The sequence below is a fragment of the Patella vulgata genome, chromosome 5, assembly GCF_932274485.2.
Source record: "Patella vulgata chromosome 5, xgPatVulg1.2, whole genome shotgun sequence".
NCBI lineage: Eukaryota > Metazoa > Mollusca > Gastropoda > Patellidae > Patella > Patella vulgata.
The window spans coordinates 15,466,801-15,492,440 of NC_065883.2; the positions used below are offsets into that span (position 1 = coordinate 15,466,801).

The 25,640-nt window shown below is 34.7% G+C and overlaps 2 protein-coding genes across 4 annotated transcripts; one reads left to right on the plus strand and one right to left on the minus strand.

The window, feature by feature from the left end:
- Window positions 1-1,616: 1,616 nt before the first annotated feature.
- LOC126821716 (zinc carboxypeptidase A 1) lies at window positions 1,617-16,291 on the minus strand. The gene is made up of 7 exons (XM_050550203.2): window positions 16,161-16,291; window positions 14,450-15,165; window positions 13,585-13,686; window positions 11,275-11,447; window positions 10,245-10,340; window positions 8,114-8,209; window positions 1,617-7,384 (listed from the first exon to the last, which is right to left on the minus strand). The coding sequence occupies exons 2-7, from the start codon at window positions 15,075-15,077 to the stop codon at window positions 7,199-7,201; spliced, it is 1,281 nt and encodes a 426-aa protein (XP_050406160.1). The 5' UTR covers window positions 15,078-15,165; window positions 16,161-16,291; the 3' UTR covers window positions 1,617-7,198.
- Window positions 16,292-18,125: 1,834 nt separating this feature from the next.
- Window positions 18,126-25,616, plus strand: LOC126820545 (solute carrier family 46 member 3). 3 transcript variants are annotated; one of them, XM_050548566.2, is made up of 5 exons: window positions 18,130-18,574; window positions 19,902-21,397; window positions 23,328-23,411; window positions 23,955-24,111; window positions 24,463-25,616. In XM_050548566.2, the coding sequence occupies exons 2-5, from the start codon at window positions 20,281-20,283 to the stop codon at window positions 24,566-24,568; spliced, it is 1,464 nt and encodes a 487-aa protein (XP_050404523.1). In that variant the 5' UTR covers window positions 18,130-18,574; window positions 19,902-20,280; the 3' UTR covers window positions 24,569-25,616. The 3 variants fall into 3 exon arrangements, with proteins under 3 accessions (XP_050404524.1, XP_050404523.1, XP_055957029.1); XM_056101054.1 differs by lacking the exon at window positions 18,130-18,574 and adding an exon at window positions 18,744-18,852; XM_050548567.2 differs by lacking the exons at window positions 23,328-23,411; window positions 23,955-24,111; window positions 24,463-25,616 and having other exon boundaries at window positions 18,126-18,574; window positions 19,902-21,624.
- Window positions 25,617-25,640: the final 24 nt, after the last annotated feature.

Sequence of the window (25,640 nt, forward strand, 5' to 3'; positions counted from 1 at the left end):
GAAGTTTTATTTCGATTTTCCCGAAATTCGAATTAAACCTTCATTTTTCGGAATGGTGATATATCTAAATGTTTTTTAAAATCGGAAAAAAAAATGTCACCTCTAGAGAATCCACAAGCTAACAATGTGATTTTTTTTCGACCAATCAGGGGCCATAATCCAGGAAGTTACATATAGATATCTGTGAATATCAAAAGGAACCAAGATCTTTAAGATAAAAACATATACATGTATTTAAAGTTTCATCCAAATTAGATAAAAACTGGCTTCTAGATGATTCACAACCTTGATATACCACTATTTTTACACTATTTGTGTACATGGGGCGGCCATTATGTCGGTCATTTTTAGTCTGATTTTCACGAAATTCGAACTCAACCATCATTAGTGTATGACTGTGATATATTCACACGTTTTTTGGGGTTTTTTTTAAATCAGAAAGACCTGTAATAGGCATATTGCTATTGCATAAAGTATGTTTAATAAATACCAGGTATGGTAATAAATAATGTTTCAGACAGAGAGGAAAAAACAGTAATATAACAACATCATTGCCCCAGTCACTGAAAATCAAATTTTACTGTATGTGGAAGCCTGCAGTCAGCTGACATACAACCGCAGCAGAGGAAATACTAATAATACGATTTCAGTTCTATTCTGAACTGACAAAGGATTTAATTTAACATATGAATATGTACAAAAATGATTTCTGAGAAAATAACAATATTATTGCTACAGCAACCCGAAATCAAATTTGACAGAGGAAATAAGAATTATTAATTACTGTTCGGAAAAGGTTTCACACGACACAGTCAAACAGAGGAAATAAGAATAAGATGCTTCCAGTTAAAATTATCATCTCATATAACATAATAACATAAGAAAAGATTCCAGACAAAATAATATTATGTTACTGAAAACATATTTTAAAATGTGTAGATGTCTGCACAGCTGATAAACAACAGCATGTAGCATTTTTTTGGTATGTACTGGTATACAATGATTGTAAATATGTTGTCAAATAAAACATGTGTCCACAGCAGATACAGGTAAGTTGTCTGAGTAGTCCACACAGATTGCTGCATTGTGAATCTTTAGGTAAATAAAAAGCTAAATCTTTGTACTCACAGATGCAAAGAAAACATTTGAGATGTATGGTAGGTACAAGTAACATAATTAATTTAGTGATGGACAGGGATCCTAGTACTGTTATGTAAGTATTACATTTTTTAAAAATAAATGTTTCTCAATGTTTTTTTCAGTTATTTAAAAATTGCATCTGCATGACTAAACATCCTAAAAAGTAAGAACTAGCCCTGGTGGCTTTAATGAAACAGCTTAAGTCATTTTCAAAATTTACCATTCCAAGATGGAAGCCGTCGCCTAATGCAGCTTTTGCCAGAAGACCTTCAATATGAGACACAACCTTTATAAACATTTGAAAAACATACACAGAGAAGATTCCACACAAGAGAAAGCCGAATACATAAATGAAAAGAAAATACAGAAGCAGAAGAGAACGAACATTTTACACAAAACATCATTGTGAACTTGTTCAGTTTTCAGTTTTACTTAACAACAGTGAAACTTAAACTGTTCATGCATTAACCTCTCCTAGTATATGCTCACCGCTTGAATCTCGTTTGAACATTGATAGTTGTCCGCATCTCTTTGGCTTAGATTTAGCTGATTACCACTCTGATAACATTGTTGGAAGCATTGACATCCTGATTGGATCTGATTTCTATTGGGAGATAGTTACAGGTGAAATAAGAAGAGGTGATACAGGCCCAGTTGCTCTTGGTAGTAAAGTAGGTTGGCTTCTATCAGGAAGAATTCCTAATCAAGCTGTTGATCCTTAAAGCGTTTCCAATCTAATCATAGATGACATTTTAGGTAAAAGGGTCATTCTGATGACTAACGTTAACGAACGAAAAAAATGTAAATATTGAAAACAAGTGGCTATGATATCGTTTTTTGGGAAGCATTTATGCAAATTAAAACGGCTAGATGGCATACCAGCTGATTTGATTAAAGAGACTATAGTTAATCATTTTAAGCAAACATGCAACAGTGATACTCTTAAGCAGATGTTGCATATCAAGTATTCTTCGGGGAATGCCACAGAGGTTCACTCACTAATAAAGGAGGTCCGACAGGCGGAGCAGGTACTCGGTGCCAATACAAGTGTTGCAGAACGAGAATGGCCAGGTATTATGGCTGCGTTCAAATCTCAAATTCATCCCAGCAATAACGATGATAGATAGAGAGAGAAATGGGGTTTAACGTCCACTCGACACAAACTAGGTCATTTCGGGACTAACATATGGTTGATTTTAGCAGTGGGAGGAAACCGGAGGACCCGGAGAAAACACCCACGAGGTTGGACAGGCAACCCTACTCCTTGTCACGTACAACCGGGGATTCGAAACCACGCCAGTTGACTCAATGACAGGCTTTATGATACAGCGCGCACGTACTAAACATTCAGCCATCCACACCCCCCCCCCCCAACAATGATGATATAAGGTGTGTGTTAAAAATCATGCAGCGACAGATAGACAGAATATCAAAAACCCAGTTCAGTCCTACACAGTCTAATCCTGAGAAGTCAAGAAGCCGCCAAGCTGTCTTTAAACCTCGCCAAAAATTGAAATTTTGTCACAACTGAGGACAAAACAGACATTTTCGGTACAAATGCAAAGAATCTGCAAATCCTGATTTAGTATTAAAAAAACTAAATGGTCTATCGTTAAACTAAACAGAGTTTCTACTAAGGACTGAGTGGAAACTCTGTCAAATAAAGGTCCTGATATAAACCTTATCATGTTAAAACAGAATCTGGTTAGACTCCAACAGTGAACTCAACTACCCAGCCTACAAGAAAGAATTTCTTGCCTTAAAATGGATGGTGACGGACAAGTTTGTTTCGTGTAAAGTTCACTGTCGTAACCGATAATAATCCCGTAGCCTTCATGTTATCAACAGCCAAACTGGACGCTACTGGTTACAGGTGACTTGCCACTTTATCTGTGTACGACTTCAATTTAAAGTATCGTCGTGGACTCGATCACAATAATGCAGATGGGTTAAGTAGGAGACCTCAAAACCCTCCTCAAAGTGATCAAGAATATTAAAACACCTTGAAAAACATTTTCAACTCTGGCTGATGAATGGCTATTAGCCCGAAACATGTACTGGACTAAGAATATAATTTTTAAAAACCATCTACACAGTGTTGTGAAGTCTGTTGCTGGGGATTTTCTTTTTTGAAAAACATTTCATGGTTGGAGTCCCGACTCAGCCTTTGCTCAAAGACTCACATTTAGAGCTTTCAAATTGTGCTGAAAGTCCCGAATTTTGAGATTGTCAGGTCTTTTAAACATCAGTCAATTTATGAAAAAAGGTACGCCAAACACCAAACAATTGGTAAAAAAGGCATTTTGATGGTTTCTCGTAGACTTGGGTGTACCTTGTGAAAATGGAAGGGTATCGCTGCCACTATTAAATGCTCTGCTAATCTGTCTTTTGCATTGATTATGTGTAAAAAGTACAATGTACAAAGTCCCAATACCGGTAATGATAAAGTCAAAATACCTCTAAGTCTAACGACAAAGTTAAATGTAAAACATCAAACGCAATGTGTCAAATGCTGTTTCTTGACATTTCCCTCAATACATTTTACATTTGCGCTCTGCCGCATCACAGTTGGCCTTCACGCTTTCTACATAGCATCTTACGCAGAGCACTAAGTTTGATATGCAAATGTAGATCAAAATTGGATAAAAATTGTGACCTGTAGAGTGTCCACAAATAAATATACGTCCACATCAATTGCATTACACTGCGATGGAAATAGTCATTTGCAATGAGTCGCCTCATGAAATTTAAAGGAATATCTTACTATTGGCGCAAAAACTCAATTACACAACAATTCATCAGCAGTTGCTCAATATCACCATCAAAATCAGCATGCAATATTTTATTGTAACTTTGCTATTTTCATTAAGGTATGTGTAATATTAATGGATTAGAGCCCCAAACTAGTACCTATATAACTGACTTCAGCTGTGAAATATTCTGGTTTTCACATTTTGTTGGTTAACTCATCACCGACAGTAAAACCTTAAAAACTTTTAAATTTCAGAACCCTAAGATAGATTTTAGCTGTTAACAAATGAAATGGGTGTAACTGTAAAATTTTGATTTAAATTTCATAAAATTGACTCCTAATTGTAATGCCTCAATTTGAAAGATTTTATAAGGTTTACGAATTTATAAATAAGACCTTGATAAAATGGCCAATTAAATACATTGATAATCAAAGCCTTATTTAAGAATTTGCAGATTTGTCTGTATCAGAAGTTTTATATTGGTAGGTTCATCTGAGTCGATCAATCACAATCTGCACATTACTAAATGTGCGTATACAGAAATATGTGCATTAAACAATGAAAACAGAATGAGATATAAAAAATATTAATTAAAGAGATATTTCCTTCCCACACATTAAATAATTAGTACATCAGATCTAATCAAATCAAAGAGATCAGCTATGGCCTCCGAGTGAAAATTTAAACTAGATAATAAAATCGACTGTAAGTGTAAATTAAAATCAGCTATTCCTTGAAATCTAATTGTCTTGATGCATTATGTAAGAGCTAAATCTGCCTATTGCTGGTTTATATTTTGGCTTCAAATGTTATATAAATTATTTTTTAGACATTTATTCACATGACAAGTCTATAATCAACTCTCTAGACCATCAAAAGGGCAGAGATTTAAATGGATTGAAATATGATTGCCATTTAATGATTTAATTAAAAACTGGAGAAGAGAGGCCGAGTCTCCATTAAAGAGTAAGTTACTACAACAATAAACTATCTATGCCACATCTTGTCAAAATTTCAATCAGTGATAACTTTGCTCAGAATAAAATAATTTGAATGAACTTTTCAATATATTAATTTTGAGTTGTCTTTTTTCTAACATATTTTAGCAAGAACGATTGGCTCTTTATCTAAATCTTACATAATGCATCTTTAAGCTAACAATCCATTTCAACTATGCATAAGACTGCTGTTGTTTTAAGTAAGCTGAATAAAGACTAAATTTAAGGGGGAAACATGACTTAATGAAATCATATTTTGCTAAAATTTTAATATTAGCATGATGATTCCTTTTTTATACATTGTTTCTATAACCAGAAGTACATGCAGGCAATTACATTCATAATAATAGTAAAATAGTACATATTTTTGTATTCTAGGCATGTTGCTGCTTTAAATATAAAACAAGCCAACAGTGAAGCTGATGTCCCCCACTGCAATCTAAAAATAAGTAGATGACACATATTAATTGCACATTTATCTTTTTGAAAAGTATCGAGCAATCAAACTGATTATCTATACTTAGTCTAAGCATGATAGTACTCAGTACCCGGTTGTGAAATGATACACTAAGTTTCATCACTCTCCAACAGTTAGAATCAAATTATCTGTGACAAAGCACTGATCAATGAAATTGCTTAGCTTTGCTTAGCTTTAGCGAAAAATGTTAATCAGTGAACTCACACGTTTAAAGTCTTGACCAATCAAATTGCTTATCGCTACTTAGCATAAGCGGAAAATTCTCATCATCGAACTTAGTCAAGGTATTGATATAATGAGAGTTTATCACTCTCATCCAATTAGAACCAAGGTAATCGTGTTCCAAAGTCTCAACCCATCAAATTGCTTATCTCTGCTCAGCCATAGTGGAAAATGTGCTTGATCGAACAATGTCAAGGCATTTACCTAATAAACACCTACAATAAGTTTGAGTGTCGTACCTCTATTAGGAGACTTATTGTGTTCCAAAGTCTCGACCAATCAGATTGAAATCTCTACTTCAAGATACATTATGGGAGATAAGATAAAGAGATGGCAGTTCTCGCTATAGTAGTTAAAAACTAGATAGTGTAAAGGTAATTTGCTGAAAATTTCAGTCAAATTGATCCACTATGAGCCGAGAAAGAAGCGGGTGAAATTTTTGCATAGTCTCGGTCATCATTACTAAAATCATTAATATAAACAGCATAGTCTCGATTATCCACTTTTTTTAATTTAATTATCAATGGCCGTTAGCGGCATATAGGAACCTAATCCAGCCAACATCGAAGGATAGCCTTGACATCGAGAGTTTATTATGGTCTGGATAACTTAATTAATGTCTAATTGATAATTTAGATAACATTTCAGGCCTAAAGAAAGACTTGTAATAAGCAGATTTTGCTCTTGCATAATGCATGTTTAATCTAAGCAGAAAATGCTTACCATCGAACTTAGTCAATGTATGAATTAGATTCAAAGCTATAAAGCTCCAATGCTTAATGCTCTGCTTACCCTGAGAAGAAAATGGTCATTATCGAACTTAGTCAAGGTATCAAAAGAATGAAACTATATTCCAAGTTTCATCAAGCTCACTTAATTAGAGCCAAAGTGATGATGCCCCAAAGCATCAACCAATCAAATTGCTTATCGAGGTATTCACCTAATAAACACCTGCACCAAGTTTGAAAATTCCAGATCAATTAGAGGGAGAGTTACTGTGTCCCAAAAAGTGTGACGAACAGACAGACAGGTGGACAGACCCATTTTAATATTCCCCTGCTTTCTTCGACTATAAATAAGAAATAAAATGAATCAAATTATCAGGTTTTACAGAAGAAAATTTGTGAGAACAACACATCTTTTACAGAGAAGTAAACAGTTATGTGTAATATTCTAGAACAAGATCTTATGACAATGGTGAATTCTCTCCACCTGCTTTCACAAAGCATATTACATATATACATATGCCATATGTTATAAAGTGAAAGACATAAGTTCAGTAGTCAGTACAGCTGCATTGTAAAATGTTTTAAAGGTGAGATGACATCCACATCCAGCCTCTGATAAATATCACCAAAAGGACGTTTTATGATTTCATATTTTGAGGATTAGGTGTGAGAAAAGCATTTTTTCTGATTCTATGCTATTGAAATCAAAGTGCAACAAACATTTTAAAATGGTAAACAATAAGAAGCTCCTTTTTGGAAATAACACTAAGTACTTTATAAATAATGTTTTGGAAGAGTCTATTGGTCATAGCATATGGTCTATTTTTAACAACATTTTTAATGGTCCTAAATAAATAAATATACAAAGGATACAAACTATCAAGCAGATGAACTTTTAAATCCCCAAACTGTAATAGTTGAACTCAGTGATTTTAAACTGATAACACGTCTCCTTGGAAACAGTTTTGTACACGGGCACCATTTTCTTTGTAAAGCGACAAAGAAAGTTAAGAATATCACAATAATTAGTAAAATATAACCGAAAGTCATGGAGGGAACATCTTTCTGAAATAAAAGTTTAAAAATATCATGTTCTATTAATGGCATCAAAGAAACATAAAACATCAATTTCCAAGTTCATTTGGATTTAATGTGATTGTTCATAGTTTAGATGAGTTATAATGGTTCAGTAGTTAGTGATCGGAACATGCATTTCTAGAAATGGTGTTGGTGAAAATAATGATCAACTGACACCGCGGGGGAGCTCGATTGTCCGGAACATCCCAAACTGACAGAATTGCAATCAAGTGATACAGAATTCAGCCATGTCACTGTTCTGCCAGTCCCAATAGCTGAGGGGGTATGATTAGAATCTTGACGTATTTTAAGTAACAAATATGTATCAGCTGCCATGATTGGTTGAGATATTTTTTTATGCAGTCGGCACATGCATTGTACTCTGAAATTCTCCTTTTCACTCGATTGACACTATTTTGGGTATTGGGAGAATTAAATTATATCGAATTCCAACTGCCAAGGGATCTTTTACATGCGTTCCAATGTATACATGGGACCTTGGTTTTCCGTATCATCCGAAGGACTAGACATCTGACAAAGGGAAACCACGTTGGAAAATTCAGATGAACTTTCTCGGACAATGCAGGGATCGAACCCCCGACCTCCAGGCTAGCGAGGCAGCGTCTTAACCACCTAGCCACCGTGGCTCCCTGTGGTCAAAAAGAAAACATGAAATACTTGTCTTGTGATCAATAAATAACAAGGGAGATAACCTACCATGCTATCTGTTAATGTTATAAACTGTTCTTGTTTCCATTTAATGAGGAAAAAGAATAAAGAAACATATAATGGATGAATATCAGCTACTTCTTGCTGAAAAGGGAAACATAATAATGCATTCATGTAGAAGACAATAAAAGAAAGGTGTTTAAAGATACATTAGTTAAGAGTTTAATAAAGAGTTGGTCATTCTTGCTATAATAATTCAAAAATAGATGATAAAAAAAGAAAATATTGAAAATTTCATTCAAATTACTTTATTCTCAGCCAATTTATCATTGTTTGTAGTTTTGACAAGATGTGTGCACAGTGGTAACCAAGGCACTGGTATAATCGGGACTTAACCTCGTTTCCCATTTTTAAATTAAATTTTTAAATGGCGAGCCGTTTTAATCTAGTTAAAATCTCGAGTATCCAATGCCATTGAGAGTCGATTATGGTCTTGTTTTGTTAATAAATGTCTAATTGGTAACCAAGGCACTGGTATAATCGGGACTTAGCCTCGTTTTCCATTTTTAAATTAAATTTTTAAATGGCGAGCCGTTTTAATCTAGTTAAAATCTCGAGTATCCAATGCCATCGAGAGTCGATTATGGTCTTGTTTTGTTAATAAATGTCTAATTAATAGTTTATATAACATTTCAGGCCTAAAGAAAGACCTGCAATAGGCAGATTTAGCTCTTGCATAATGTATGTTTAACATTTTCAACACTTCACAGCTGGCATGGTAAAAAGGTTGACACAAACTGCTTGGATGGACTGGCAGGACAACGAGATACTCGGATTTTGTGTAGCCATGAATGACAGTCTTCAAAAGTGTGACTTGCAAAAAAGTGTACTGTATTCCAAATACAATTTTCCACTGACCATTTTAGAAAAGTTTGATTTGTTTAAATCATCTCTATTTTAGTAATTTGCGTGTCATAATCATAACCAGAATTAGCATGCACAAAGTTCGAGGTCAGATGCACGACATATTACGCTAGCTAGTGAAAACTCACCCATAAACCACCCCTTGGCCCTGTTCAGTTTGTGTATCAGACTTTGGCACACCTGATGCAGATATGCCTACGAATTGTTGGTTTATCAGCCACAAACCTATGCAAATGGGTGACCATGTGACCGATACGTTGTTTCAGCTGCCAGATATATGTCTTTGCAATTGCATATTTTTTAAATTATCACGACAATATTTTCATTCAGATTTGTATCTTAACATGGATTAGGGGGTGCAACCAGAGAATGACTTTGGCCAAAATCGCCTAACTGCCAAGCTTTTTTCTGGCATCTCTGATCATTTGAATACCCATTTTTCAAATATTCCCAGTTTCATTGTTTGATGAGATAGGGATTACGTCTTGAAGTTACCGATTCTATCAGTTGCCATGGCAACTGCGAAATGCAACATTTGATGCAATTGAGCATTTGATGCAAAAATGCCATTATGACAGTCAGAGAAAAGTGGCTTTTATGCGGCATGTAGCACTGAAAGTATTAACTGGAAATTTGGAATGTCCTGGATACGGCTAGTAGCCAATTCAATGTTTTATTTTGTCCCTTAGCAAAAGATCCTATAGTATACCAGTGTATGTTTTATTTGGGGGTGGGGGGGCGTATTCCATTTTCTATAGGATGTAATTCTCTATTATTCTACAGAATTCGTCCGAAATATTTTACAGTTTCTCTAGTAAATACCATAGCCTTTGCTACAGATTTATGTGAAAATTAGAAACACTGTAGTATTCTATAGATTGCTTTTATAGTGTTTTGAGTTGGAAATTCTTCAGTTATTTAGGCCTATAGGAAGGAATACTTTGGTATTCTATAGTTTAGGAATTGAATCACTAGTTTTCAGTAGGAATAGGTACTATGGAATTCTATAGATTTGTGAAAATTGGAAAATACTATAGTATTCTATAGATTGCTTTTATAGTGCTTTGAGTTGGAAAAATTCATAGTTATATAGGCCTATTTGAATTCTTTAGTATTCTATAGTTCTATAGTTTGGGAATTGAATCAATAGTTTTCTGAAGAAATAGGTACTATGGAATTCTATTACATATATTTAACAAATTTTGTTAGGGAGACAAACACACATGCTCTGCAATGAAAATAAAGTATAATTTACCTTTAAATGCCTACTTTTTGGATTAAACTGGTCAAAACAACTTAACCCTTTATGATTAGATTTACCCCATAGTTCTATTGCCATTGATATAGGTACCTGTAAAACAAAACTCAAATATTTAGAAGAACCCATACACCCAAAAGTAATTGAAACAAAATCAGAGACCGGGGCTTATCTCCTAATACCCACCAACAACAAAGTTGTCCATACTAGCTTTTAAATAAATCAATCGTGTAGAGCAATATAAAAAAAAATATAAACGAATGGAAAGATAACCCTTTATTATTTCTATACGCCTACATATCATTATGCTGTCATCCCTGTCGTCTGTTTATCCATCCACATTTTGATGGTGGACCCTCAGCTTTTGACAGAACTTGAAATATAGGTTTATATCCTATCCTAAAGATCTTGGTTGTTTTAGCGTGTACAGACCGTAACATCATAGATTTTAGCCGGTTATCTGTCCATCACTTGTAAAATGTGGGCATATCTTGAATGGTAACCTCTTGCTTGTTATCGTATTCAGTGAATACAGGGGATTCTGGTCCAAAATTGTCCCGACATTTTTAGTTGGGGTTAACAGAGGTCAGAATTAGTGTCACAATAAGTTGTTGTCACTCTCAGCATAGGGTTATTAGCTTACATTGCTTGTAATATTAACGGACTTGATTTTTTATTAGGTAGCATATCACATTTAGAATTACCACAAAAAAAAGTAACTAAAAATAGTGGCTTGGTATTTCCCATATTTAATTCATCTCAAATTGGCAAATTATACCTTTTTATTTTTTCTTACAATTCCTTATAATGCACGGAGTTCCATGCAGGTTGTGGGAGAATGACATATTTTATTGTGAATTAAATGGAGTCTTGACAAAATTCGTTCGCTGTGGGAAATAAATTAACTGGTGTTATTAATAGCTACTAATTGAAAACGCATTAGATGTATATGCTTTTGATATGAATATGCTTTTGTTATGTTTACTTTCCTGAGTGGTGTTGAGTAATTAATATGTATTAAGCTTACCTGTTTTTTACCAGCTATATAATCAAATATTGTACCATCAGCAGTATAGAAACCTAGATCATATGCTTTACCATAACTATATCTATATTTAGTAGCTACTGATAGATGCTCTGCTAGAGTTGTCATTGTTTTTAAATGTGGTGGCTCTCGTACTGTTAACTTAGACTTAGTATCTGAAACAGACAAATATATTACATACAAAAACATAAATATTTCTCTAGTTCCTTGGTTTAGCCACATAGCTAAATTCACTAAATCATCATACCAAATTCAATTCCACTTGGTTGATTTGATTAAAACTCTCTTACGACTGATTCAATGTGTTATTATCTACTGTCAGACTGACCTTAAAAATATCTTTGTTTCACCAAACCCGACCCACAATCGAGGAGAAGGGTCGGTAGGTCGTTTTTTTTTTCAGATTTTTTTTTTAAAGTTAGAGAAATCAATACAGAAAACTTATTAGCTGTATACTACAGATTCATTAATTTTGTTTAATGAATTTGGGGTCTGACGTAAAAAGTAACGAACTGAAAGTTTTTTTTATTAAACTTGAGAGCTAATTTGACAGCTTAATAATTTTCCGGGTGGAAACATTCGTCTTCTTTATTCAATTGGCAAAAAAATCAATGACATCGGGAATTTTTCGTGATGCCCGACTCGCACACGATTTGCCACGAACTTGAAGTGTGAAACTCCTTCAACACGTTTTTAACGATAGTGCGGGTTGTGCCTTCATTTTTCTCGAAAACAGATATTGAAAATATCGTCGTCATGTTTAAAACTACGCACCACAGACATAGAAGCAGAATCATTTCGTGGGAATGGACGTGTGTTCGTCTGCAACCATTTTGTTGAGAAGCGACACCTATGACGCTTTCGTCTTGATCAACCAGTTTCAATAATGAATCAAACCATAGTCTCGGTCACCCAGAACCTCCTAGTCTTCAACGTAAAGTCCATTGCCCATGCGTAACCGGGAGTTTGGTTTTTAATGTGGTTGATTATCCAGTCTCTTTAGCCAAGTCAAGTAAGAGTTGCGCCCCTTCCCACAATAAATCCCATAATTCTTGCATTAATATAAACAAACATGAATCGTGACGACGAATTAGGATTAATTTTAAAAGCATAGATATGGCCCATGAAGAGAGAAATTTTACAATAAAAAATTATGAGTGTTAGATATTGAACTCGCATGCAATCAAATGGATTTTTTGAAATGACATTCTTAAATTAATTTCATGGGCGTAAACATCTTGTTTTAAGAGGAGTTACCTCCCTTAGACATTGTTTATGATAATGTGAAAGACCGGATTATCTAGCCAATTTTTCTCAAATGTTGACAACCTGTCCAGACTAATATTCGTAGAATATTTTTCTAGATGATAGAGACCATTCAAACCATAGCCATAGTAAAGGGAAATAACTCTCGTGATATATTTCAGGTTAACACACAAAATAAAATAAAAAGATCGTGGAAAAGTGCAATAAAATAATTTAAGTCGGGGGTGGTTTTAGTTAGTCGGTCGCGTTAGGCGAAACAAAGATATTTTTAAGGTCAGCCTCAGCTGTGGCCATCTCTATTGATTGGTGAATGTGTAAAATATATATACATGTATCATAAAATATACACATCTGTCAATCAGCAAGTTACTTTTTGCATGAACAAGTCTCATGTACTGATATCTATTATTATTATCAACATGATCTTGTCTGTCCTATTTGCTTACGTGTCATCATTTTATTCACAATGCTGAACATTATACAATTCCTATTATCCCACTGGCTATAGCTTTAACATTGACAGAACCAAGGTTAAAAATATACAGATTAAGATCATTTATGTAGGCTACTCTTGTATACAGTTTTTGACGTGTGGACCCACACTGATCCGCAGTGAATATTTGCTTGGCCGCGACAATCACTGATAAGGATGACATTGATGCGGCTTAATGAGCTAGAAATATTAACTTTTTTCCTGCGACAAATTAAATTCTAAAACATTTTTTGTATATATTGGAAAAATAAATAAAGGCGTTTGACGTATTTGTAGTTAAAAATTATTTCCGATTTAGTGTAAATGGGTATTAAAATGACTAAAATGCAGCATTCTCTCCGAAGCAGTTATGTCTTATGTAAACAATGCACGCGCCATTCAGCCAATGATTCACACCGCGTGCTGTGACAGCACGTGTTAAGGCAGTCATCTATGACAGAGATATTATACGAGACTCGTAATTCTCTGTGAAACAGATTGGTGTGGACCCCATACTAATTGGATAAGGTTTGGACATTCAACTTGATACTTACCAGCATATGGCAGATAAATTTGTCTAATTCCAGAATGAAAAGATATAAAAGCATCGAAAGATTGCTGACCAGTTAATTCTGTGTAAACTTTACTTTCAATTTCTGAAAAATAAATATTAAACAATATTATACACTACATTGAGCTATAATACATGAGCTAAGGAATATTTGCTCTATTACCGGACAGGAATTTGAAAATCAATTTAATATTTCCTTTCAACTGAATGGAAAGATAACCAATATGAATTTCAGAAAGATTGTTTAATAATTGTAGCCTATAGGATAAAGTTCTAACAAAATTTTGTAATCAAGGGGCATAACTCTGGACCAAGACCTTTTCTTTTCAATCCGTATAATTTCAAAAAGACAAATGGATTAAAAAGTTTACTAAACAAGAAAATAATGTGAATGACTAACAATAAATATACTCTTCATGACAAAGGGGCATAACTTTTGAAATTCGTGAGTTACATAATCAAAAGTTAACTGGATTCTCCATTCATGTTTAATGAGATAGACAAACACAAGCCATATCAATTTCATAAAGATATGGTTTATTGCAGCCTTAATATTTACTGTACTTTAGTAAAACAAGATGTGAATGGCAGACTGAAGGTTAGGGGTAATGGCAATATATGACCACATAAAAATTAAAAACGTACATGTAAGCACATATTGAACAAATACATGTACATGTACTATATGTAAATATTGAACGTCAAGGTTTTAAAATATTTTTGAAACATCTAGAAACATAATTGACTGGAATTTTTCTGATTTTTTCTTAGCCTGCATACATTTACATGTATCTAATTGTGAATGACAGAAGACGACATCAATCCAAGAAACTACATATGGCACGTACCTGAAAACACATGTTTTCCTCTATACTCTTCATCTTTAGGATTATCAGAACTTCCTGCATTTCCAAACTCCCAGTCAAAATTTCGATTTAAATCCACACCAGAACTTGTCCCACGCCAACAATAATTTTTTGTTTTTTCTACTATTTTGCGACCATCTGGATTGGCCATGACAATAATATACAAATTGAACTTGGACAAGATGGTCCGTGTAAAGATTTCTTCAGGACTGTCATGAGGTGCTCCTAAACCACTTGTTAAGTTTTGTAATAAATAGAATAATGATTCAACAGGAATAAACTCCCTGGCATGTTCACCATATGATAATAAAACACGTATTTTAGGGACGGCTTCTTGTAGAGTATGTGCAGAGTGGGAAACACTGCCGGTAAAGTTTGTGATATGTAATAAAATTTGAGGTCTGTTCTCTTTCGATTTATAAGACCAGTCGATTCTCATAAAACTAGGATTTTTAGCCACAATGTCTGCTATATTTGAAGTAATGGCTGTAAGATTATGATAATGATTGTAATCAGGAATGTAAGCTTCTGTTTGCGGATTGACATCAAAGGAATACATAAAATCTGGGAGAAAATTCCATGTTGTGACAATAAGTATCAACCACTTCATCTTTGCAGCTTCGTAATGACTGTTAACAGTCTTTGGTTTCAACTAGCTGTACATGGTAAAGTTTCACTTCTTCACATGATTCTGTTTCCTAAAAACACGTTTTAAAAAATTGAAGAATAAATTTGTAATTCTTTGCAATAAGCTTAAATATATTTTTCGGTTGTCACAGAGTTCTAATATTTGGTTTATTATAATGTATGCAGAGAACAGAATGGGTTTTAACATCTGGATACCACAATTTACTTCGGTCATTCTGAGACTCTAAAATAATTTAGTATGTAATATCAGAGGCAGGAGATGTCATTTCCACTCACTAGACATTCATTATAGTCTAGTCAGTATCTAGTTGTTAGAGAGAGAGAAATGGGGTTTAACATCCACTCTACACAAACCAGGTCATTTTGGGACTAACATATGGATCAATTTTATTTCAATAACTTGCTTGTGCATAGGGGTCTTTAGCAGTGGGAGGTCAGGAAAGTGGGGGACCAAAAGAAAACCTATGAGGTTTGACAGGCGACCCTACTCCTTGTCATGTACAACCAGGGAATCAAAACCACACCAGTTGACTCAATGACAGACCTTATACGTTATATGATACAGCACACACATGCAAACCATTCGACCATCCACCGCCCCTGGTCTTAGAATTGAGATGGGAGGGCGGGGAGAGTCTTATTTTCATATTACATAATACATGTGTATAACTATAAGGATAGACTGTAATGGATAAGAAGGCAGAGTCTGATAAGAATTTAGAACGATCCACTACTCATGCCGTGATGATGATGGTGTTCATTTCATTATCCCAAGTCAAGTGACGAAGTATTCGTGCAGAACAGTAAGACGTTATAACACATTTAATTTCATTTAGAAAGATTCTGACTAGACTGCTGCCTACTGTTGCAAACCGTCGCGGCGTCGCCTTCTTCGTGGCAAAATTGAAAATTACTTCAAGTAGGGCCTATTACTTAGACTAGAGTAATAATTCATCATACCGGTACCGTAATCTAGACGTTTGTAATCATTTATAATAAAGAGTTTTAAAAAAAGGTGCATTTTCTTTAAAGATAAGAGTGATACCTAACAAATTTGTATTTTTAAGCTACAAATATCTTCGTTGACAGTTCGAATAAACAATTAAGTACAGAAGAACAGCCAAGGATGAAACAAAGATCCAGTATTGTGCAGCCAGCACAGTGAAAATCTACGACTCCAGTGAACGTCTGCAGACAAATGGGGGGTAACTCTAAAGGGTGTCACTGTCAGTCAACTCGTCCACACGCAAACTCGTCTACAGTTATAAAAGTTGGTCGACAATCATTGGTTAAGTCGACCTCAAGGTAGCAGATAAGCCGACCACAAGGTAGAGGTTATGTCGTCCACCGCTATTATGTCGTCCACAGCTAGACCACAACTAATAGTTGACTACTGACAATTTGACTCGTAAACATGTTAATTGCATGGAATAAATCTGCAACAGGCTTGATCGAAATTTCGACAAAAATTTAATCTTCTTGTCCCTCCCCCCCCGGCGAAATTTTGCAATTGGGTCTCAATTTTAATTCTGCAATTTTGAAAAAACGAAGAATAAGTATTGAAACAACTAATAGAATAGCAATCAACAAATATAGGTTGCCAGACAACAAAACATACACCAACAACAGTCGACAAGTCATTTATTAGCATTATTAATATAATTTAATATACTTTTAGAAACCCCTGTAAACCTTATTCTATGTTCTTTGATGTTTATTATTGTATCGTACTTTGTATTGTATGCTTTACCATACTCGTGTATACCATGCAGTTGTGTAGTAAAGCAATATTATTATTTGAAGATCAAAATGTACCTTCGTCCTACAAACATAAATACTGTGTATGTACATTTTAAATCACATGGTTGATAAATTTACCCTCAAAGTAGGCCAACACAATAGTTCAACGTGATCAGGAGCAATAACAAGTAACTATCCGAAATCACTGAAATCAATAGTTTCCGCACTTTGAAAATAAACACTATGAACAGTTTCGAAGTGATCAAATGGCAAAGCACCGCGACAGTAAATCGGTAAAAATCGCCCATTTACCTTTTATTTATATTCTGCGAATGTTTTGTTGTGTAAATTTCTGAAATCAACAGAGTACTTTTACAGTGTTGATCATGACTTGCTAAATTCTCTGAAAGGCGTCAAACAATTTAATAGAGTGCGCGTGACTATTTCCTGTTGATATACGAAACCAATTCTGTATCGTGGTTTTATATAAACATCGGTTAAACAGTTAAATATATATAGAGATCAAAACGCGATGACTAATATTATTATCCTTAAGTGCATACGATCAGGCCTTCCTCCAGCAGTTTTTTTTATTGAGAAATAGAAATCCGTAAAGAGACAAAATTCCACAATAAATACCAGAAGTTTTCATCCGATTGAATTAGGCCTTAAAATTTGGAATAGAAGCATAATATTGATTTTCAACAATTTCCGATAATTAGGCCTAGACTAGCTGTCGGAGTTGGGCACGTGTTTTTTTCCTGAAATCATCAAATCAAAGGCACATGAAGGGATTAAAATAAAATTTCTTACTACTGTTTGACATATGACTATATATTACTGTTATATAGTCAAACAGTATAATGTAAGAAGTTTTATTTTAATCCCATCAAGTGCCTATAGATCTGGATCAAATGTATTTTCAAAATGCATCCGCGAGCACCAAATTGAAGTGATTATATCTAACCAACATTATTTGTTTTAGAACTATATTAAACCTCTTCGATATTAGGCCTAAGTCAAAAAAAAGTTTGGAAGTATTTGTATGCGAAGTCGGCTTTGTTTACTTTTATTTTATTTTGTTTATGAAACTCCTGCCTTGTCAGTTGTCTCTTAAAACGTGGCCTGACCGTACCTGTAAAAATAAACATTAACGCAGAACTAAAGAAGAACTATTATAATGATAGTAACACGTGATACTGAATATTGTTATTATTACCTATACAGAATGCGGTCAATATATAGGCCAGAGCTTGCTGGTAGGACGATACCTGGTTCGCGTTTTATAATAGGCTGTAAACAAACATACATAAACACAGACTGGAAATAACTGTATGTATATACGGCCTATAGCACGCCTATCGCCCTATCTGTCCAACATTTATTTACAAGCGATACGCACTTAAGTACATCAAGTATCAAGCAAGTGAACCGAGAACTGCCACAGCTGTAGGCTATTCTTAACAGTGCAGAGATAGGTTTAAATGTCGGAATAAAGTATGTTTGATCGAGAAACAACGATATATTTATTTAAAATGGAAAATACTATAAAGTAGGGTTATAATCCTGTGAAACAGGAGAGGAAGAGGCGAAGAGGCAAAGGGAAAACGGAAATCAACCCCTGGAAGTTATCAAAGTTTTTGTTTCGAAACCTCAAACCCCACTTTCTCGTGTCCATTAATGACATTGCAAAAAGGATGATTTGACGATGTAACAAATGTAAGTAAACTTAAGCGATATCTTTTTATTTCTTTTAATGTTTATAAGTAAATTCCGGTTACCCGACCGATATCTATTGTGTTTAAAGCGTTGGAAGATCGCCTGATTAAGACATTCATTTTTGTTTTTGACCAGATGGTACTATATTATTGTCTTCTGTAACAAAGATCGTCTGCCCTCTGTTCGATAAACAAATGATGGAAACGCGCGTATATGATGATGTCTAAAGCTTGAAGGTATTTCGGAACTTCTCTCACCAGCGGGCGTTCCAGCTAATTGTATGTTATGTTGATATTCTCTGTATAATACCGATGGTTATGAGTTATATAGTCATTAATGAAACATTATTCTACAATATTCAGCCATCGGTGGTATGTCTTTTGTTTTCACTTGATACCATACACCAACGGAAATGCGGAATCCTAAAATATGGTCCAGATATACTTGCTATGTGTAGAAAGAATGATGCTGTGTCGTTTAGAAATGTTCCATTATTCATGACGTATTTTATTTATATAAAAATATATTTATATTTGACTGGTTAAATAAAAAACAGTACAATATTGTGTACTTAATTATTTTGATTAGATACTAACATTCCCTCGCCATGCTCAGAAAATTGGATATTTAGAATTTCCACAAATTGTCCTGCAACTTGAGCCCACACCCCGTTCAGGTATCTTGAGAAATTTCCAATCAGAGAATATCCTTCCAAAGGATAAATCCAGAATCCCTATTGTGGGATCCATGATATAAGAAGTCTTAATATAATATTCGTGAATCAGTATCATAATGAGACAATAATTGATGTCATGTTTACATACTTGGGTCACTTAAACACAGAAGAATGTGTAAAGATAGAGGTCAGCGGACTACTGATCACACATTGAAGTGTTACAAAAAAATATATATAATTAAAAAGAAGAGGGTGAAAATTTATTGTCTATTCAGAACAGAGACAGGGCAGGTGCAAAAGTTATGACAGTAAACAGATTTTGTAGAGCCAAAAGGGTCCTAATTTAGTGGCTTAACCACAAAATATTGATATATTAAAGAAGATTCATAATACAGATAACTGACACCAACTTATGTTCTAAATTTATTATATATACTGGTATCTTGTTTAAAATGATGCCTACATGTAGGCTTGCATTTGTTATCTGGCCTGGGAATCAGGCCCGTAGCCAGCTTGCTAGCTTCAGAGGGGCAGTGCCCCCCCCCCCCTTCGCCCCTCTGGGTACGGGCCTGCAGGGAATATCACCAGCTTTGCATCGGTCCTATTAGCTATTTGTTGTATTTTACATTAAGATTGCTGTTTTATTTAAAGGTTGGCGATTTGGTATGGTGATCTCGCAAGAGTGCATTGATTTCTGTGGATTCTACATTACCTATTTGGAATTTAAGGGCATTCTTAACCATTTCAAATGTTCATGATGTTAAGAATTTAGTGTATTCTCCATAAGAATGTCAAGAGTTGAGAGTGTGCTTGGGGATGCCAGAATATCAGTAGGCATATGTTATTTGATGTCAATATAACAGTGTGTTCTCCTTAACTATGCCAATATTATAATGTGTTCTCCTTAACGATGCCAACACTGCCCAACACTATTGTATATTCTGCGTAACAATGCACTGTAACAGCTATAATATAGTTGATCTAATTTTTATCTAAAATAAGGTAAAGAGAAGCATTATAGGCCTACCAAATGGAAGGAACGCCATTACTACAGAGCCGAATGGCTCAGAAGCCATCAACCTCTCCAGGAAATCTTAAGAACTTAATATTAATCAATGTTGTTATATTATTAGTTTCCATGGGAACTTGTATAATGACCATTGTAGTACCTCAGTATATCTACAAACGAGTCGGAGAAGAACTCTACTCTAATGTTACTCTTAAACATTTAAAAAACCAGTCCCCTTGCTTCCGGAATATTTCGGATCCGAACTACAAGATACAAGTAAATGTACAGGAAACCACCAGTGTTCGATTGACGCAACTAATTCTGTTTAACAGCATTCCTGCTATTTTCACTGTTGCCATTTTGGGAGCCTACGTCGATTATTTGGGCAGAAAGGCCATTTTGATAATTGCCTTGTTCGGCCATTTTGCAAGAAATTTGTGTTTGACTCTGGTTATTTTGTGGAATCTCAACACAGATTATCTATACATTGGATTTGGACTTGATGCTGTTTGTGGGGGCTTTTGTGCTTTATTATTACTGGGATATGTTTTTACTGCAGACCACACGCAAACATCTGAATCAAGAACATTCGCTATGGGTGTGTTGGCCGTAAGTAGTGGATTAGCCAACTGTCTTGGATACATCTTGACCGGATATCTAATTGAAAGACTTGGATTCTTCTATCCTATGTTAATTTCCTCTCTCTTGAATTGCATTGGTTTGGCTTTATCTGTAATATTTGTTTCTGAAACATTAGAACGCCGTCCAAATTCCTGTATTTCTCCTCAGAAAGGTTTGAGTAACGTGTTCGGATTCTATTTCAGTAAAGTTTATGATGGTAGACGGGGAATCTTCTGGTTAGCCATGTTGGGGTTTTTATTTTCTGTGATAAGTACTGTGGGTGGATCTAATATTATGACATTATTTATGTTTGATTCACCGCACTGTTGGGACCCGATTAAACTGGGATGGTATAACACTATTGGTATGGGTGTAATCAGTATCTTTGGTCTGGTTACGTTACGATTGATGCAACTATTTTTCTCAGAAGGTACCATCGCTTTGATTGGATCTGTCTCTATTGCTGCTTACGATATTTATTTGGGATTCTGCAACACAGATTTGATGGTGTACTGTGGTAAGATTCTTTTTTTCCGCTGACCTTGTAGTACAACTGTTGATGCCAAATCAAGGTCTCTTTGCAAGAATATTTTCCATGATAAAGGGTTCCATGAGTATTTCAGAATTTCGTAAAGGGGCCTATACAGGCGAGAATTAATTGTTTCTTTTATCAGCTATTAATCCTACTATTTGTCGAATATACGACATGCAATATTCTTGAATAATACCCATTGTTTATCTCTCTGTAATCTCACTTACGGTAAATAACATTATTTCGTAGACTGTTTACCAATTTTAGAGGGGGATCACAGTGGCTAAGTGGGTAAGACGCTGGCCCTGCATTGGCCGAGAGGAGAAAGTTCATCCAGATTTTCCGGCCTGGTTCCCCCTTGTCAGTGATGCAGGACAGAGGGAATGGCAAGGACAGCAGTCCAGTCATGCGGATGGGATGTAAAACCGACATCCTGTGTACACAAGGGCGTGCACGTAAAAGATCCCTTGACAGTTAGAATTCGATATAAGAGTAGGCTGTAGTGCCGCTGTCCGTGCAAAATTTCCCTCATAGCACATTGTATGGCGTATGCCTGTCTTCATTAGCCCAGTTCGGATCAGAACAGTAGGACATTAAACCCCATTTCATTTAATTTCCCAATTTAATAATTTAGAGTTTTCAAACATATAATTCTAGAAATGTGGAGGGTTAAAAGATTCAATAAATTGAAAGTAGCTAAGTCTCTAACTCAATATCATCCAAGGTCTTCGACATTGAAAACACAAATTATTTGTCAACATTGATGTTGTGATCTTACCGAGAAAAGATAAGCTTCTGATATCCAATATTTAAGATGAAATATACATTTTACCATTGGTACACGAATCATGTACCATAATGCGTTTCAGCGCCATTTGTAACATGGGACTCGAAGAACTAGGCTAGACATATTACACAAGTCATGTCAAATGGTGACGTCATATTCTTATCTGGAGAGCATGCGCAATAAATACTGTCAATGTAGACTGGAATAACCAGACGCTAGAGATTGCCATTGATTGAGACTTCAGGCGTATTTTGCCAAACATAACTGATTTCAAATTAGGGTAAAAATGGAAACGATTGAATGTAAATCAGTTTTTATACATTCATGTTACATTATTATATGCGTTGCGACCCATTTGTGTCAATTTCTAAATCTCAATCATTATCGACTTAGCTTCTTTAATTTGTAGATGATGATATTATGCAAAGACTAAAAATAATCCTGCTGCTTTAATTCAGTAATCATTATCATTTTATTCATCTAACTTAAAGATGCATTATGTAAGATTTAGCTGACAGTTTTCACTAAAATAGATAATGAAAAGAAAGAGTGAAATGGGGTTAATGTCCACTCGACACAAACTAAGTGATTTCGGGAATAACACATGGTTCAATCTTATTTCAATAACTCGCTTGCTCGTAGGGATCTTTAGCGGTAGGAGGAAACCAGAGGACGCGGAGATAACCCACATGGTTGGACAGGTGACCCTACTCCTTGAAATGTACAAGCGGGGATTCAAAGCCATACCACTTTACTCAATTATGACAGACCTTATGATCCAACGTGCACTCATTAACCAAAGGGAATGTGTTGTAATTTTCAATCAAATTACTTCATTCTAAGCAGAGTTATCATCGTCTTTTGCAGAACAGTATAGTCTTGATTGTCATTGCTACTGTTGTCACGATAATAAACAAAGTCCCAATTACATGTATCCATTTTTAAATCAAATCATTAACTGCCAATCATATTTAAATCTGTTGAAAAGTTCTAGAGAGTTGATGATGTGGCTGGCATGTAAATAAAAGTCTTAACGATTTATGTAACATTTGAGGCCAAATGAAAGATCTGCATGAGGCAGATTTAGCTCTTGAATAATGCATCTTTAAGTTTATCTTCTTTTTCCAGCACCGTTATTTGCCCTGTTTAGCTTTGGAACCTATCCTGTTATCAGATCTATCATTTCACAGATGGTAACAAAAGAGAGACAAGGTAAGTTTAGAACGATGTTAAACATTTAATCTACTATAACTGATTTATTTGATATAACCCACAAGAAATAGTATGTTGGTCTTATTTTGGCCAGACTTGTTGACAATGTGGATATACATGTATTAAATCCAACTCAAACAATTTCATATGGTTTTGAAAGAAAATGTCTTGAAAGAGCTCTCTTGAAAGGTGCTTAAATGTTGCGCGTGGGAGGAAACCGGAGGACCCGGAGAAAACCCATGAGGTTGGACAGGCGACTCTACTCCTTGTCACGTACAACCGGGGAATCGAAACCAAGCCAGTTGACTCAATGAGAGACTTTATGATACAGCCATCCAACCCCCGTTAAAATATGAAAAACCAAATCCCAACCAACAAAAGTTTGTACCTTTCATAAAGTCTGCCAATTGGTATGTCTGTTGTTGGATGGCCCACGAGCATCAGTCCAGCTAACCCCAATCAAATGTCATGTATCAAAAGGTTTCCTTTCAAATGTGATGTTCTTGATAACTTGCACAACATAATGCTAATCTTTTTTTCCAGGATCTATATTTGCCAGTATAGCATTTGTTGAGGCGATTTGTTATGCATCAGGTAGTCCAGTCTTCAGTTATATTTACAAAGCAACGGTTGGCAATTTTAAAGGTGCAGTCTTTCAAGTCATGGCAGCAATGCACATCATAGCTTTTATCATGTACTTGTAAGTTATTAGACTTTTATATACTTTTTCGAATGTTATTACTTGGTAGCTAGATAATTTCCCAGATTAATCAGATTAAAAAGAGGCCCATCAAAAGATTTTACCCCACACTTATAGGTGGTGCTGGCTTGTGTATATCATTTGCAATTTGTTAATACTGAATAGAATTTTAACAATTTCGGGTTGATATTCCTATTATAGATTCAACATTCCCAATATTATGAAATCAAAGGGATTCAAAATTCTCAAATGATATATGTTTGTAGAACAAATACAGTGGGTGACGTCAGAACAAAGAGTTTGTGTCATTGATGGAACATTTATGTTATGTGCATTTATCATATTTTTCAGATTACTGATCAAGAGAAGAAATAACTACAGCAAAAGACAGGAATTACCTCTGAGTATTCAAGCTGCTGATGAAGATACAATAGAGAGCTACGATAATATTAATTGATGATTTAAAATAACCCTTTCCCTGGATAATATTAATCTCTACAGCTTCCATCTTCATAAGCCATAATTAGAGCAGAAAAGTATGATGATAAACCCCATTTCATTCCTATACAACTTATCACACCTTCAACAGATAATAGTAATCTCTATGGATAACAGTAATCTAATTACAAACTTATCACCCATTCTATGGACAATAGTAATCACTTATCATACCTTCAACAGATAATAGTAATCTCTGTGGATAACAGTAATCTAATTACAAACTTATCACCAGTTCTATGGGCAATGGTAATCACTTATCACATCTTCAACAGATAATAGTAATCTCTATGGATAACAGTAATCTAATTACAAACTTATCACCCGTTCTATAGATAATAGTAATCTCTATGGATAACAGTAATCTAATTACAAACTTATCACCCGTTCTATGGACAATAGTAATCACTTATCACCCGTCCTATAGATAATAATAATCTCTATGCCCGTTCTGTTAATATTAGTAATCTCTATACAAATGATCACCCTTTCTATAGATAATAGTAATCTCTATTCAACTTATCACCACTTCTATGGATAATAGTAATCTTTGTACAGCTTATCGGCCCTAGTATGGATAATAGTAATGTCTGTACAACTTGACAACCTCTTGTTTATTCAAAGAATGAGAGGAGGGAATGGGGTTAAATGTCCACTGTCATTTTTTAAATAACATGATACAATGTTATTTCAATAATTCACTTGCACATAGAGGTCTTTAGCATTGTGAGGACCCAGAGAAAACCACATACCTCCTCCCAGTGCTTGTTCATACACCTACCTCCAAAATGGTTGATTCTTCAATATCAAATTGAATCCCAATTGTGTGAAAGAACTGTTAACAAATGCATAAATGCATAATTTAGCATATACTAGCTGTATATAAGAAAATTACATTCCAGAAATTAAATGCAAAAATCATTTTAATGCAAAAATCACAATTGCTTTTTTTGTTTACATATTTATATGGTTAATTTTATTTTTGACAAATAAATCATCGATAATCATGACTTCTTTTTTTTTAAATGGTG